Consider the following 15504-nt stretch of genomic DNA (forward strand, 5'->3'; position numbering starts at 1 on the left):
TTTAGGGTATTGGCAAAATAAAGTTGATTGTATTATTGTTTGTGTTGTATATATATTTCTTTACGTACATTTGTATGGTTTTGTACAAATTGATTGTTATTTTGTTTGTTTGAAGATCGGGCCCATTGTATGTGTGCCTTACATTAATTTAGGTAATATATTTCTGTTGGATTAAAAGAGTCAAGTAAGGGCAATTGAATGTTTCCTACACTAAAATTAAAAGCAATATATTAAATCCTCTGTATCAATGTTCTTCTATACATGATTGTATACTCATACTCAGATATAGGAGAGTGAGTTGGGTTTACCCCCTAGGTATTTATATATATATATTATATATATATATTATATATATAAAAAGGAAACTTCATGACGGGCAAATTTGATAATAGGGATGTCATTTCATTTGTATATGCAAGTGTATCATTATAAGCATTGGCATTGATTTGATCAATATCAACAGATGTATGCCTAAAACTTGCCCAACCGAAGGTTTCACTCTTCTATAAGTAATCAACTTGTTTGTTACCAACAGGTGAGCCAAAACCGATATATAATGGCAAGGACTCTGTGGCAGTAGTGGATGAGATAATTTCTTCCAGTCCTTCAAAAATCCAATTTCCAGACACCGGTTTACAAATTATGATCACCAACAATTTTGGACCAATAACAAGATTAACAATGGTAAGCTGGTTTATAAGTAATAAGATGAGTTTCCTCTAGAGCATATGCATTGTTTGCTAGGGAGTGACTAGAAAAGGTTGGGAGGAGTGCCCTAGTTCTGAAATAATTTCTTTAAATCGGTAGAATTGCCATTTTTGCATTTCGAATTCGTGGTAAAATCTCAGAATGAATTAACCACTAGCACTTTAGAAAACTCTAACGTGTGTATAAATTAGCCAGCTTAGTAGATAAATTGCTTCTCCTGATGGCAGAGCTCAGACAGCAACCTTGCAGTAGGAAATGCCTGAACATAGGAGTCAGAGTTTAAGATGAAAAGTATTTGCTTAACGGCTGACTTAATGCATCACAAATACATTGATTCCATTACTTTGACCTACCATCACCATGCCTTTATTAATGAGACACCTATAATTACTTTGACTTTCTGACACATACCTTTACTTAGCCATTGCATGTGGATTCAACATCTAAGGTATGTAACCACAGTTACGAGTTACAAAGCTTAAAAAGAACTCATTCAATCAATCATATGTCTTGTAAAGCGTGATTACTCAGCCGTAAGGGTCTCAAGGTGCTGGGGTAGCTGCTGGGCCGAGAAGGCGCTGTTGTTTATTCAAAGGGGCAGGTCTTGAGGTCCTTCCTGAAGTGAGGCAGTGACGGTGATTGCCTGAGGTGGAGAGGTAGTGTGTTCTAGGTCTTTGCTGTGAGGTAGGAGTAGGATCTTCCTCCAGCTGTGGTCTTGCAGACACGTGGGACAGTTGCCAGGGCCAGTTGGGCGGAGCTGTAATCTCTGGTGCGTGTGTGGAATGAGAGGCATGATTGAGGTACACAGGTCCCACGTCATGTAGGGCTTGGTAGGCATGTGTGAGGAGCTTGAAGATGATTCTTGTGTTGAATTGAATTGAATTGAAAATTCCATTTATATAGCGCATAACCACCCGAGCCAGTGGAGGTCTCTGAGGTGGCTGGTGATGTGGCTGCAGCAGGGCATGTTGAGGATGAGTGTAGCTGAGGCATTCTGAATGTTCTACAGTTTCTTGATGACTTTCTGGGTGATGCCGGCATAGAGAGCATTGCCATAGTCAATTCTGCTACTGATTTGTGCATGGGTGACAGTCTTTCTGGAATCTGTGGGATCCACTTGAAAATCTTTGGAGCAGGTGCAGTGTGTGGCAGCAGGGTGATAAGACAGCTCTGATCTGGTGGCTCATGATGAGCGAGGAGTTCAGGATGATGCAGCGGTACCGTGCATGGTCTGTGGGTGGGGGTGAGTTCCATGTACTGCGGGTCACTAGGAGTCATCCCAGATGGAGAGGGTGGAGCCCAGGATGAGAACTTCGGTCTTCTCTGAATTGAGCTTCAGGCAGCTGTTCTTCATCCAGGTGCAATAGTCTTTATCCCATTATGAAAGTTGCTCTTGGTGACTGAGGGTTCGTTGGTGAGGGAGAGAATCAGCTGGGTGTCATTGGCATAGGAGACGATGTTGAGTCCGTAGTTCCATACAATGGTTGCGAGCGGGCCATGGAGATGTGAAAATAGTGGGGCTCAGGGAGGAGCCCTGAAGCACTCTGTAGCTGATCTCTGTGGGTTCTGAGAGAAACTGAGGTAGATTGACTCTCTGTGTTTGGCTGGTGAGGAAGGAGTGGATCAATTCAAGGGCTTTGTCACGGAAGCCAATGTTGTGGAGTCTTGCGCATAGGGAATGGTGAGAGACGATATTGAAGGTGGCCGAGAGGTCCAGGAAGATGAGGGGTGCAGTCTTGACTCGGTTCGAGAAGCTGTGGTTGCTTCGGAAGCCAGGTTGGGAGATGTCCAGGATCTGGTTGGCTTTGTTGAACTCAGAAAGTTGGCCGTTGATGGCCTTTTTGCTGACCTTGGCTGGGAAGGGAAGAATATAGATGGGTATGACGTTCTTGAGTCCCGTCGTTCAGCAGATGATTTCTTCAGAAAGGAATTGATCTCTGCATGTTTCCAGTCTTCCGGGAAGGTGGTGGAGTAAATGGAGCAGTTGATTGTGCAGCAGAGTTCAGGGGCGATGGTGGTGGCTGCTCTGTTGAAAATGTGATGCAGGCAGGGGTCCGAGGGTGCCCTGGAGTGGATGCTCTTCACGATCTTGAGGGTGTCATTTACGGTGAGGGGAGTCCAGTTGAGCAAGATCTGCTGTGGTCCGGCATCATAGGGTGCAGTGGTTGTGGGTGGGTTGAGTAGGTCATGGTCAACGATGCTGTCGAAGCTGTTTATCTCCTTGATCTTTAGGCGGAACTATGTGCTGAGGTTGTTGCAGAGGTCTTGGGAAAGGGGATGTCTTCTCAAACATTTAAATACCACTTGGGACCAGCTCACCCCCCAGGACACCACCACCATCAACTGCATTTACTCAGGAACCCCCACAGACCCCTGCACACACCACACTTTTTACATGGTCAGGCTTCACCTCCAGATGCTCCACACAGTCACAAGCACTCCTGGCAGGTCAGAACTCCCAGCAAGGAAGTTCAGGGGAGCTGGGGTAAAGAGTTGTGTTCCTGAGACTTCAAATCAATTACGTTCCTGAATCCATCCTTCACCAACTGCCCTTCCTGAGCCACAAGGGGCCACATACCTCAAACCACATGCCTTTTTTTCTACTCCTGGGCAGTTTTCGCACCTCATTAAAGGGAGGGCACTGACTTGAGGCAGCTACTGGCTTGCTAATGCTAAATGTTAACATTTCCTGTATATTTATCAAACATCCAACTTCAGCGTTGTAATGGGCTTTTAATAAATGTTGGAAACAGTGTTTGGGTCATTTCTGTATCTTACTTCAAACCAGAGTTACAAAAATCAGTATTTTATTTGAACTTTAGTTTTTCACATAGATCATCCTTTACACTGAAAACAGCTTTTGAAGGCCAGCCACTGTAGGACCCTGCTAACATAACATTCCTACATTTTCCACTTATAAATACCAGAATCCCTACAATGTGGGCTGCAAGACCACTTCGGGTGACTTATTTCATATTTAAAAGTAGAGTGTGCCTGCAGGTTTAAGAGCTGTTGAAGTCACACTGCAGAGATAGGCCTGAAGCCACGTTTCGCTTGTCAGCCTAGTAGATGGCCCAATATGTCTACAGTCCACAGCTAACTTTTAACTTTCCTCGTCATTAGTGTATTTGTCTGCACCATATACTATGGCATTGCTGGAAAGTTAATTATGCCAATTGAGAAATAGCCAATTCTGACATGTTTTAGGAATCGGAGTACACGCACTGAGGAGTGGACATCAGTACCCCAATCTGCAGAGTCAAAAGAAAATACAAAACAAGGCAGCAAAAAACAACTTAAATGATAACATATTGACTCCTAGTTGTCATTTAAGTTATGTATAATGTTACATTTTAAGGTTAGTTTTGGGGTTATGGTTTGAGTTAGGGTTAATGATAAGAAAGAGGCTAAAGTGATAATGTTGAAGTAATTAGGGTTTTCAAGTTAGGAATATGATGTCAAAGCTAAAAAGATGGAAGTGATTGTTCAAAGTAATGATTTTGCATGTGCAAATGCATATAGAGTTGAAATAATGGTGAATTGAAGTAAAAGTGTTTTGATAATAGTGGTTGTTAGAAATGGGGGTCTCTAGTTGGTACCTTTGTCCAAATAGGGACCCCTGCTTCTTGTCAGGGTAAAGGGGATACACACTTTAGATAACCCCTGCTCACACCATTACTAGCTTGGCACGAGCAGACAGGCTTATCCCAAAGGCAATGGGTAAAGTATCTTTATCTAAACTTAACAAGACCAAAACAACAAAAATCCAACATATAAGTATTAAGAAAAGTGGCTTTCAAAAGGTTTTAGTCTATAGAAAACTATTGATGCGTGCTTTCTTGAAAAAACAAAGAGATGCTTCGCTTCCTGAGAGCTTTGTGGATGCAATGCCACTGTTGCTCTGTACGCAGCGGAGCGGTGCGTCGGGTCCGGTCTGTAGGGGGAAGCGATGTGTCGATTCTGAGACAATTCCAATCCGCAGGTGATGCGTCGGGGAAAACTAGCAGCACAGGGACGATGCGTGGAAATCCAGGGATGCGACGGCGAATGATGCGGCGGCGTGGAGCGGCTCTACATCAATTTCTTCAGCCTCAATGCATCGATTCTTGCAGCAGTGACAGGTGCTACATCGGTTTGCGCAGCGGTGCGGGGGTCTGGCAGCACCTCTCCAGTTGGGAGAGGGGCGAGTGCCCAGTGGGAGGACCAGTGGGTCATGGGTTGCCAGCTCTGAGGTAAGACCACCCCAGTACTGACCCTGGTGAGGCCACGTCTGGCCGGGGGATCTTTATGCTCTGTCAGGTGGACAGGAGTCTGGAGACCTGCGCCAGGGAGAATTTTGTACAACTCCAGAGGAGGGTGTTTCCCGTGGGGGGGGGGGTTGGTGTGCTCCCCCACAAGTCCTGGGTTGCCAGGCACAAGTCCAGCCCAAGGGTACAGACCCTGGTTCGGAGGGCCAGGTTCAGGGTGTCTCCCCTGACCTGGAGGAAGGAGAGACTGCTAACAGGGACCCTACTGTGTTGTCCTCTGGGGGCATCGCTACAGGTGGGAGGTTGCAGGACCCCAGTAGGGTGGGCAGGGAGAGGGCAGCCTCACCCCTGACCTCTCCCCAGTCTAAGGGTACAGATCCTAGGCTGGGATCCCAGTTGCAGGATAAAATCCCTGAACTGGTGGGAAAATTATGTAGGACACCTGCCACAGGTGCCCTGACAATTTTGAGGTGGGAGGGTGCAGAGCACCAAGGAGGAGGTGGTGTGTGAAAGCCCACCCCAGTCTCCTGTCCATCCACCGAGTAAAGGCCCAGGGCTGGTGGGTCAGTGTCAGGATGCCATCCCTGACCTGAAAGGAGGGAGAGTGGACAAAGGGTGCCAGGTACCTGTGGCTACTGCCCCCCCCCCACTCTCTGACACCACAGAGGTTAGAGAACCCCGAGAGGTATAAGGCCTGGGTCTCATCACTAACAACTGTCAGTACCCACTGTGGCTGGCTGTCCTGGTGGACAGAGTGGCCCTGTGGACAGCGGTCACACCCCAGGGGTGGACTGGGCCACACCACTGTGTTGGCCATGTGGGTACTGTCCACCTGCTGGGACTCTCCTTTGAGCAAGCTAAGCTTAGGTGCTGCACAGATGGTGTCCACAGGTGAGGAGGAGGGTTCCCCATGGATTAGCTTAATGGGCTCTCAGAGTATCGACCGAGGGATACAAATGGGTTTAGATTGGTGTAGAACTGAAATATGCCCCTGCAGTTGCGGGCCCGGGTCCATGTTCTATCACCCCAAGCAGGAGAGCCCATCAAGGTATTGATTAGTCTACCCTGGCTTTAGGCTGGAATGGGGTTGTATTGGACCTGGTCCTTTTTGCAGGGTCATCCCAGAACGTTTTGCCTTCCTCCTGTGTTTTGTTTTTACCTGCTTTTGTTGGTTTTATGACTCTGGGCCACCGCTGATCAGTGCTAAAGTGTATAAGCTCTACCTGTACATTGTGTTTATAGATTGGTGATTCGATGATTGGCATATTTGATTTACTGGTAAGTCCCTAGTACAGTGCACTGTGTGTGCCCAGGGCCTGCATATCAAATGCTGCTAGTGGGCCTGCAGCACTGATTGTGCCACCCAAAAGAGCAGCCTGTAAATGTAAGTGTCTGTGTGCAGTTTGGGACTGCCATGTCGACTTGCCAAGTACACCCACTTACCAGGCCCTAACCTTCTATTTTCTTACATGTTAGTCAGCCCTAAGGTAGGCCCAAGGTACCCCTGTAGGCATGATGCAGTGTATGTGAAAGGTAGGACATGCCCTGGTGTGTGTGGCATGTCCTGATAGTGAATGACAGCCAATTTCATTTTTCACTATTGCAAGTCTATCTGTTACCATATGATACAATGGGGAGTTTGCTAATAACATCTTAGAAGCATAACTACCACTGGAAACAAGGTAGGAAAATAAAGTTATGGAAGCCTGAATGTAAAAATGCATCTTTTAGTGAGGGTGATTTTTACATTCTGTGTTTGAAAATACCCCTTTTAGAAAGTAGGAATTTTCTTTCTTAGCCATCCAGTGTGCCTCTGCTGGGATATGTATTGACTGTCTTTAGAGTGACAAGGGCTGAGGGTGCATTCCCTCAGACTGCCATGGGGGGTGGGGGGGATGGGTTGATGTGTGTACTGCTTTTCCTGAATGAGTCATGGCTGGGCTGAATAGACATGGGCTGCATTCAGAGTAAGGGCAGGATTTTTCACTAGCCCCTGAATAGGCCTGGTCTGCATTTAGAGTGAGGGGAGGAGATTTCCCTTGTACCTGAATAGGTTGCCAGCACAGCATCAAGCACCATCTCACCCTGCAACGCAAGCCTTGATCTCACCGACTCCGTCAACGAGCCGCTGCTTGCACCAAGCTGTGAGGACACCACATGCTGCAACGCTTCCATCTCACATCGTAACAGCGACAATTGCCCTGACCAACTCGCAGCAGCGTGTTGGCCGCAGCAAGCAAGGTACTGTTTCCGAGCCTGTCGCCGCTTTAGCTGACCCGAATCAACGCGGTTGGCTGGAATTCTTAGACTCTGTCGTGTTCAGTATTGTACTAGCCCCAGAAGGAGCTACCGAGTTGGTGGAACTGTGTTTCAACGTTATTCCTGCAATGTAAAGGTTATTTTGCACAGAAACCATTTTTTACAGTATTGTATGTTGGATTGTTATGTCGTTTTTGGTCTTGCTGGTTTCGATAAAGTTTTGCTTATTTTTCTAAACTGGTGTGGTGTCCATTTGTATTTTCATTGTGTTACTGTATGCATGCACAAATGCTTTAGACACTGCCTCTGAGATAAGCCTGGCTGCTCGTGCCAAGCTACCAAGGGGGTGAGCAGGGGTTATTTTAGAAGTGTATCCCCCTTACCCTGACTAAGAAGAAGGGTCCCTACTTGGACAAAGGTACCTACCTCTGCCAATTAGAGACCCCCATTTCTAAAAGTAGCAGTCGTAGGTTGGCTCAAATAAAGCTAACTATAGTGCAACCCGGATAAAAGAGAAACCTTGTTGTTAGGGCCTAACCCTAATTCAAGTTGGGATGGTGCCTGGCCCAAAGATGGACTGCCCGCTCTTCAGTCCCCCACCCTGGCAGCTAGAAAACAGCGAGTCACCTTTGATAAGGAACCTATCCTTTAAGACCCTGTTCCACTCAGGTGTTAGAAACTGTATGTGGATTCTCAAGGCTTTTTGGAAATTCCTCCCCCTTTGTCCATGGGAAGCCTGCAAAACAGTAGTTCGTTGTTAGAACTGGGATTTCTGGTTGGCTAAGGCTTACACCAAAGCCACGCAGAAACCACCATTCTAGTCAGGGCAAGGGAGTCACACGCCAAGATAACCCCTGTTCACCCCCTTGGTAGCTTGGCACGAGCAGACAGGCTTATCCCGGAGGCAATGTGTAAAGCATTTGCGCACGCACCCAACAGCAACAACATCCTAGGCACACCACAAAAGGAACTCCACACAAGGTTATGTAAAAATAACTTTTGTATTGTCAAGACACATCATATAGTAATCACACATGTACATTGTGCCAACTGGCACGGGCAATATTCACTAGGGATTATGTACAAAACAGGGCCACCTGGACCACTGTCAGGAATAAGCACTTTTAGAACTAGAAATACTGTCAGAAATAACACTTTGTAGATCATAGAATAATAATCACTTTAGCACACAACCAGTAATCACTGGTAACAGGTAAGTACCACCTACGCAACCCTAACCACCTTAGGAGAATATTACGCAGGGAACCTGGGCTTCACTAGCACACCTGTACTAAAAAGAACAACCACCTAAGTATCACCATACATTTAGGGGTATAGGCAAGAACACATTACACATGATGCATCACAACATTCAGAGGTGTAGGGAAGGAAAACACAGGATGCATGAACATACATTCAGCGGTGTAAGAACAAGGCACATGATGCATCAAAACACATTCAGAGGTGCAGCACAGGCATAATGGCATAGCATATTACGCATACCTCACATTTGGGCCTAACCGGTAAAAATACAGTAGGCAATCTCCTCACTAGTCTAAACACATTACACTCTGCCTCTTAAGAATAAATCACATTTAGGGGCGTAACTCACATAGTGAAAACATCTCACTAGCATAAACCTACATAGGTAAAATAACCTCATAGTCACATTGCGCAAACATCACCTTAGGCAATCACTATCAAAAACATAGTAAAATCACATGGCGCAAAAATCACATTAGGGCCTTGCACCCTACCCACATACCAGCCCCCCCTGGCCAACTGGCCATCCAACAAGGGGACTCAAAAACCCTGTGTCCAGAATGTCAGGGCGCGCTGCCAATGCAGCGCCAGTCAGGGGTGTGCCACCGGCGCAAACCTAAACATTGCAGCTGCCCACTAATTGCTGGGAAGCTGGGAACAACAACAGGGCCTACACGTTGCAGCTGGCACTAAGTGCTGCGCAGCTGTGGAAGGCCTGGCACAGAGGTGCCATCTCTGTCCCACACAGGGACTCTCTCTTTCTCATTGCGCCTAAACGGTGCAGCTGCCCACTACTTGCTGGGCAGCTGAGACATCAGTAAAACTGTGGCATGGGCTCTCACTAGCCCTCAGGACAAGCTGTGCCGCAGGGATTGGAGCCACACTGGCTCTGAAAGTGTGCCACATTGGAGCCACACAGGCTCTAAAATCACTGTACCCCTTTAGCCCACTGGCTCCTTAAATAAATATGTCCCCAAACACTAGCGCTTAGAAATAGGGCCAGGGGATAGCCACACAGGCTCTTTAAATCACAATGCCCCCGTGGTCGTGGGAGCCTTCTGGGCTCTGCAAATAATGCCAAAACGTTGGAGCGGCCCGCTGCCAGACGGGGCCGCTCTTGACTCTGTCTCCCCCCCCGGTGGCCACTACAGCGGAGAGGCCACACTTACAGGGCTCTCCAGGCGCAGGGAGCAGTCTCGACTTCCCTTCCTCGCCCGCGGCGGGGGCCGCCTCGCGCCCTCTCCTCCTCCTCAACCGGCAGCAGTGCTTCTTTTGCGGGGCTCCCCTGGACTCCTGGGAGCCCTGCTCCCCACGCTGCTTTCTTCTCCGGGGGCAAGGTTTCACCCAGTCCCCCATCTCGGGAACGGGACTTCAGGGGAGGAGCTAGCGAGGCTCCATGTTGCCGCCTCGTCACTCCTCTCTGTATGCGGTGGGGGCAGGCTCCGACAATGTGCCTCGGGCCCCCTGCGCCACTGCTGCCATACCTGCGGGGCTCTCCCAGGCTACGGGAGCCCCGCTGCTGCCTCACTTCACGCCGCACTTCCTCTTCCGTCCATGGCCCCGCCCACAACCAGGCGGGCCGCGGACACGGCGGCCATTACTAAAAACAGCTCGGGCCGCGGCGGCGATTTAACAGGGGCAAAATGAGGGGTGGGCACCCTCGAGAATAAAAATAAAAGTAGAAGCGAGGTGGGCACTCGCTAGATAATTAAATAAACGGGGTGGCACCCGTCCATAAAAATATGCAAATAAGCATCAAAGGGGCAGGAGCGCTTCTCTCCAAGGGAAAATGACAGCGCTCTGCCCAGTAAGTAAAATAAAGCGCTCTCAAGGCGCTGGGGGCTCAGACAGCGCCAGGCCCCTCAGAAATGACCCCATTAGCAAGGAGGGTCCTAGCAGTCCTAAGCAAATGCACAGGGTTCAAAGAAAAAGGTCCTGGGGGCAAAGTGAAGCAAAAGAGGACCCTAAGAAAGAAAAGATCCTCCAGGCATCCAGGTCCATCAGGTATCCAGGGGCTGGGCAGGGCCCAGGGAGGCAAGCCTTCCCCTGGGCCCAAGCTTCAGCACGCCCCTGGCAGGATTCAAGTCAGAAACAAGAACATTTTGGAAGGGGACACAGCCCCTTTTTATTCAGTGAATTCCTTTGTCTAAAGGTGCCGGGTGGGGGAAAAACCAGGCGCAGCTGGTTTGGGAGCCCCCTTGATGAGCTAAGCCACCCCTCCCATTCACTTGTCAGGCTAGGGTCATCAGTCGCACCACAGGGGGGGGCAGCATTGTGTGGGGAAAGGCCAGCCCTATTCAGGACCCAGGTGCACCCCTCCCCTCACATCAGCATGCTAATCTCAACACTCACCACTGGGCAGACCCATCCAGACTCCTGGAGCCAGGCTCCAGCCAATCACGTGTCAGCACACTCAATACACACGCACACCCATGTCTAGAAGTGGCACTTCCACACTAGACACATTCATGCCGCATACATCATTACGCAGCATTCGATCTCATGAGTTCGCACATACCAAACTCGACCCTGCACTCCCCACACATCAGGAACTACCATGGTCACACATATTCCCCATGCATTCCTATGGGAGGGCCGGTCACTCTCACACATACACAGAGAGCTCACGCACTTTACACTGTACCACAGTGAAAAAGTGCGCAGAGACCTAAAATCACCAACACCAGGTAACAAAAACAGGCTAGGCAAAAGCAAAAAGTTTCGGGGTGAACCTGCCAAAAAGGGCCAGGTCCAACATTCGTGCTATGATCTTCTCTCTGATGGACTACACAAACGCCTTTTACCTGGGTTTAACTGCATATTTAATTTGGTGGCAAGTGGTTCAAAATGTGCCTCCACTTCAATTTACGAAAAAGTACCCCCAGTTCATCCTACCTTACCAAACCGCACTGGCTCCCTGTTAATAAAAGAACAATCTTTAAAGCACTCACTTTAGCACACAAGACCCTGTATAATACTGGTCCCTGTTATCTGAACAATAGAATCACTTAGTACCAGCTTTTGCAGAAATCTACATTCCAGTCAGGTCCACCTCATAGTAATCCCCCATTTTGAAAAAACTAGACGAGGTGGGCCTTATTTTTTAGCATAAATTGCCAAAATCTGGAACTGCTTTCCCTTTCAACTCAGAAGCACAGAAACTGAATCCGCCTTCCACAAGTCTCTAAAATTCTATCTGTTCAGCGTATAATATCTTATCTCATTCACTTCTCGCTATATCTCCTCATTGGCAGTGCCAGGACGCTAAATTCTGAGTAACTGTTCGCACTATATAAATATCTCCATCCATTAATTTATTCATATATATAAAACTTAAAAATATTAACACGTCAAATTCAAAACATTAAATAAATTACCCAAAAAAATAAAAAAATACATTTACTAACAATATTATAAGAAAATTATACATACAAATGTATATAAGTATATGTACAAATATTATAAGATGAAACAAATAATAATATTAGATATATTTAAACAATATTAAAATAGGATTGAAGTCTAGGAATAATAGATATACTATTCCCTCTCCAATACTATTCCCTCTCCAGTCTGTGCAACAGTAAGGAAAAAGTTGGACTTCCGATAGGTAAGATTTACTATTGCCACTTGAGTCTGTGTAGTATTAGGGAAAGTGTTCGATTTAGGAGGTGTAAAATGTACTATTCCCATTCCAATCTGTGCAACAGTAGGCAAAGTGTTGGATTTTAGATAGACAAAATTTACTATTGCCACTCCAGTCTGTGCAACAGTAGAGAAAATGTTGGACGTAGGAGGGGTAACATTTAGGGCCCTATTACGATGTTGGGCGGAATAGGACCAACCGACCACCTAATCATGATGCCACTGAACACTGTTCGGTCGCATACTTAAATTCCTCCATGGGAGCTTGTGTTATGGCCTTAAATCAGCCATAAAACAAGCCCCCATAGAGGAATGAGAGTCTATGTTCATCTCTGCACGTGTGGCAGGCACTTCAGTGTGCCTGTCAAATGGTGCAGGGATGAACAGTGCCCCTCATACCCCAACCAGAGGCCGCAGAGGCAAAGGGACACTGCTAGGAGCCCCCATACTCGCTCTTTGACAGGTTTTCCATGTCGGAAAGCCTGACATGGAAAGCCTGCCGAAGAGACTAAATATCGTAATCCAAAGGGAGAAAAGGCTGCACTTTGGTATTGCAGGCCGGCCTCCAACTGGTCGACGGGCCCCTTGAGCCTGTTGGAAGCCAGCCCGATTAACCGTCCGGTTTAATTTCCGACTGACAGCATTGTAATGGGGCGGTCGGAAATTAAACTGAGATATGGCCCGGAAACGCTCCGACCAATGGTCGGACCCTTTTCTGCCACACTGTAATAGGCCCACAGTATTCCCACTCCAGTCTGTGCAACAGTAGGGAAAGTGTTGGACTTCAGAGGTGTAACATTTAAGATTCCCACTCCAGTCTGTTCAACAGTAGGGAAAGTACTTCAGTTCAAACACATAACATATATGAAACATAACCCTATTAATTTATAACCAACATAAAACTCTTAATAAGAACTTAGCTAATTAAGCAAAATATATATATAAAAATTAACATGATTATTAAATTGTTTAATAATTATCAGTTAAAAAAATTCCAGTTATTTGTTACTTATTTAAAATATCACACGATACCCCCCACAAACCAGCAGCCCACACTTAAAATATAACTAAAATAAATAAATGTAAAACAATTCAAATTGAATTAAATGTTAATTTCTAAATTAGGACCTATTAGTTAATACATTAATAAAACGTCCCTCCCTATATCCTTACAATCCCAGCAACCCACACCTAATATATAACTTACAAAATAGGATGATTTCTCAATATACATAACTAATAAACCATTAAATATTTAATATTACATTGTTAATTAATTATTATTTAGTTTACTTCCCACCCAATACCCTGACAAATCCAACAGCCTGTACCTAATATATAACTTAAAAAATATAATTAGTACATAATTTACATATTTAATAATCAATTAAATAATGTATAATAAATTGATAATTAATTCTTAATTTTTTTTTTAACTTCCCATCATATACCTCTACAATCCCACCAGCCAGCACATTATATATAACTTATAAAATATATAATCATTACACAAATAACATAAGTACTAATCAATTATATAATAAATTGATAATGAATTGTTAATTATACTTAATTAACTCCTTACTCTACAAGCCTAGCAACCCACTACGACAGTATAAATTACTTTTAACAATTTCATTAAACATTTTATATCACTTACAATTACAAATCATATTTAAAAATATTATTAACAATTATACACACAATAATAACACGTAAAATTAATATATGAATTAACACACAGAAAGATCATTTAAAAAGCTATATTTTTTACAGCTAGAGATCAGACAAAGACGAGTGATATATTATACTAACAGAGGATCCGCATTGATACCGCGGGGACAAATGCATACGTGTAGATTGCTGGCTCCTCTCTTGAAACTAAGAAGAAAAGGAGGTAATGAAACTTTATATGGGAACTGTAACTCTGGCACCACTCAGCTCCGATAACCAGGAGAAACAGGGGGGACACTGGTTTCCGGGAGTCCTAGACCCCCCTTTAGTTTAATGGGGAGTGGCGACAGGCACTCTGCAATGTTGGGGAGGCGAGCAGTTTTAGGACCATTATGAAGGGAGGCAGGAAGGGGGGATGAAACATATTTTCAGCAGATCGGAACACTGTTTTAACACAGCAAGTTGGGGTAGGTATAATGTAAGGTATAGTTTAATAAGAGTAGCACACACCACACAGCTTCCATTAAGACACCCAAGAGAACTGGTCAATATCACAAACATCACAGCACATCTTGTGATACTGGGAGATATGCGATCAGAAATACCCACTATTGTGCCAACCATGACCCCGAGTAAGATGGAATCCACTCTCAGGCTTCTCTCCTGGAATATTAATGGTCTGGGGGATGGGCTGAAAAGAGGGATAGCCCTCCAATACATGAGAAGACATGATCCAGACATGGTATTACTTCAAGAAATCCACCTGGTTGGCAACACATGTAAAGCACTGGACAGAGAAGGATACAAATGAGTCGCCCATTCAGGCTTCATGACAGGGGGCAGGAATACTCCTGCATAACCAATGTCCGTATATAGTAGATTGTACGTGGACAGACCCGCTGGGGAGATTCGCAGCCACCACAGGGATGTTGGAGGGCAAACCCCTAAATATACTATCAGTCTACATACCAGCGGTGTTGCAGAGGTTAACTCTACTTGACTTGAGTGCATAGTTCCTCGAATTACCAGAGGGAGATTTGATACTCGGGGGAGATCTAAACATGACACTCTGTGAACAAAAAGCCCGAAAACCCCCTAGACTGACACCCAGTAAGAACTCTACACTATCAAACTTTTTAGAAGCAATGGGTCTCGTAGACGTCTGGAGAGCCAACAACCACCAACCTAAAAATCACCTTACACTCAGGGGCACACAACAGTCAGTCGTGTATCGACTATATCCGAATGTTGGCACACCAACTGCCCTATTTTAGAGAAATCCAATATCTCGCAATGGGAATATCAGATCATTCACCAGTTTGGCTCACTTATACTCAGGGAACAAAGCTAGCTTGGAACACAATCACCCTATACCCCGGGTACTTAAGACTCCCACAAATACGAGATTAACTAATTCAAACCACAGAACACTAAATTAAAGAAAATAAAGGCTCGGTCTCCTCCCCACAGATACTCTGGGACACATTCAAAGTAGTAATTAAGGGACAGGCACTCTCCTTGATTCTAGAGAGAGAATCACAAATTCTCAAATCAGACAGTGTAGAGGCCTTCATGCACTGACTATCAAACGACAAGAATATAAAAATAAAGTAAACAAAGAAGCAAAAAGTAAGTGACTGACAGTGCTCTGCAAAATATATAAAACCGGAGATAAAGCCGGTAAACTGCTGGCATGGGTAGACAGGCG

General features: G+C 45.6%; 1 protein-coding gene across 1 annotated transcript in view; it reads left to right on the plus strand.

Moving 5' to 3' along the window:
• The window catches only part of LOC144781303 (sodium/potassium/calcium exchanger 4-like), a 492418-nt gene that overhangs the window by 265180 nt on the left and 211734 nt on the right, over window positions 1–15504 (plus strand). The window contains exon 10 of the mRNA XM_078660074.1: window positions 536–684. Coding sequence (XP_078516200.1) covers window positions 536–684 — 149 coding nt within the window. The remainder of the gene's footprint in view (window positions 1–535; window positions 685–15504) is intronic.

The sequence above is a fragment of the Lissotriton helveticus genome, chromosome 9 (assembly GCF_964261635.1).
Source record: "Lissotriton helveticus chromosome 9, aLisHel1.1, whole genome shotgun sequence".
Taxonomy (NCBI): Eukaryota; Metazoa; Chordata; class Amphibia; order Caudata; family Salamandridae; genus Lissotriton; species Lissotriton helveticus.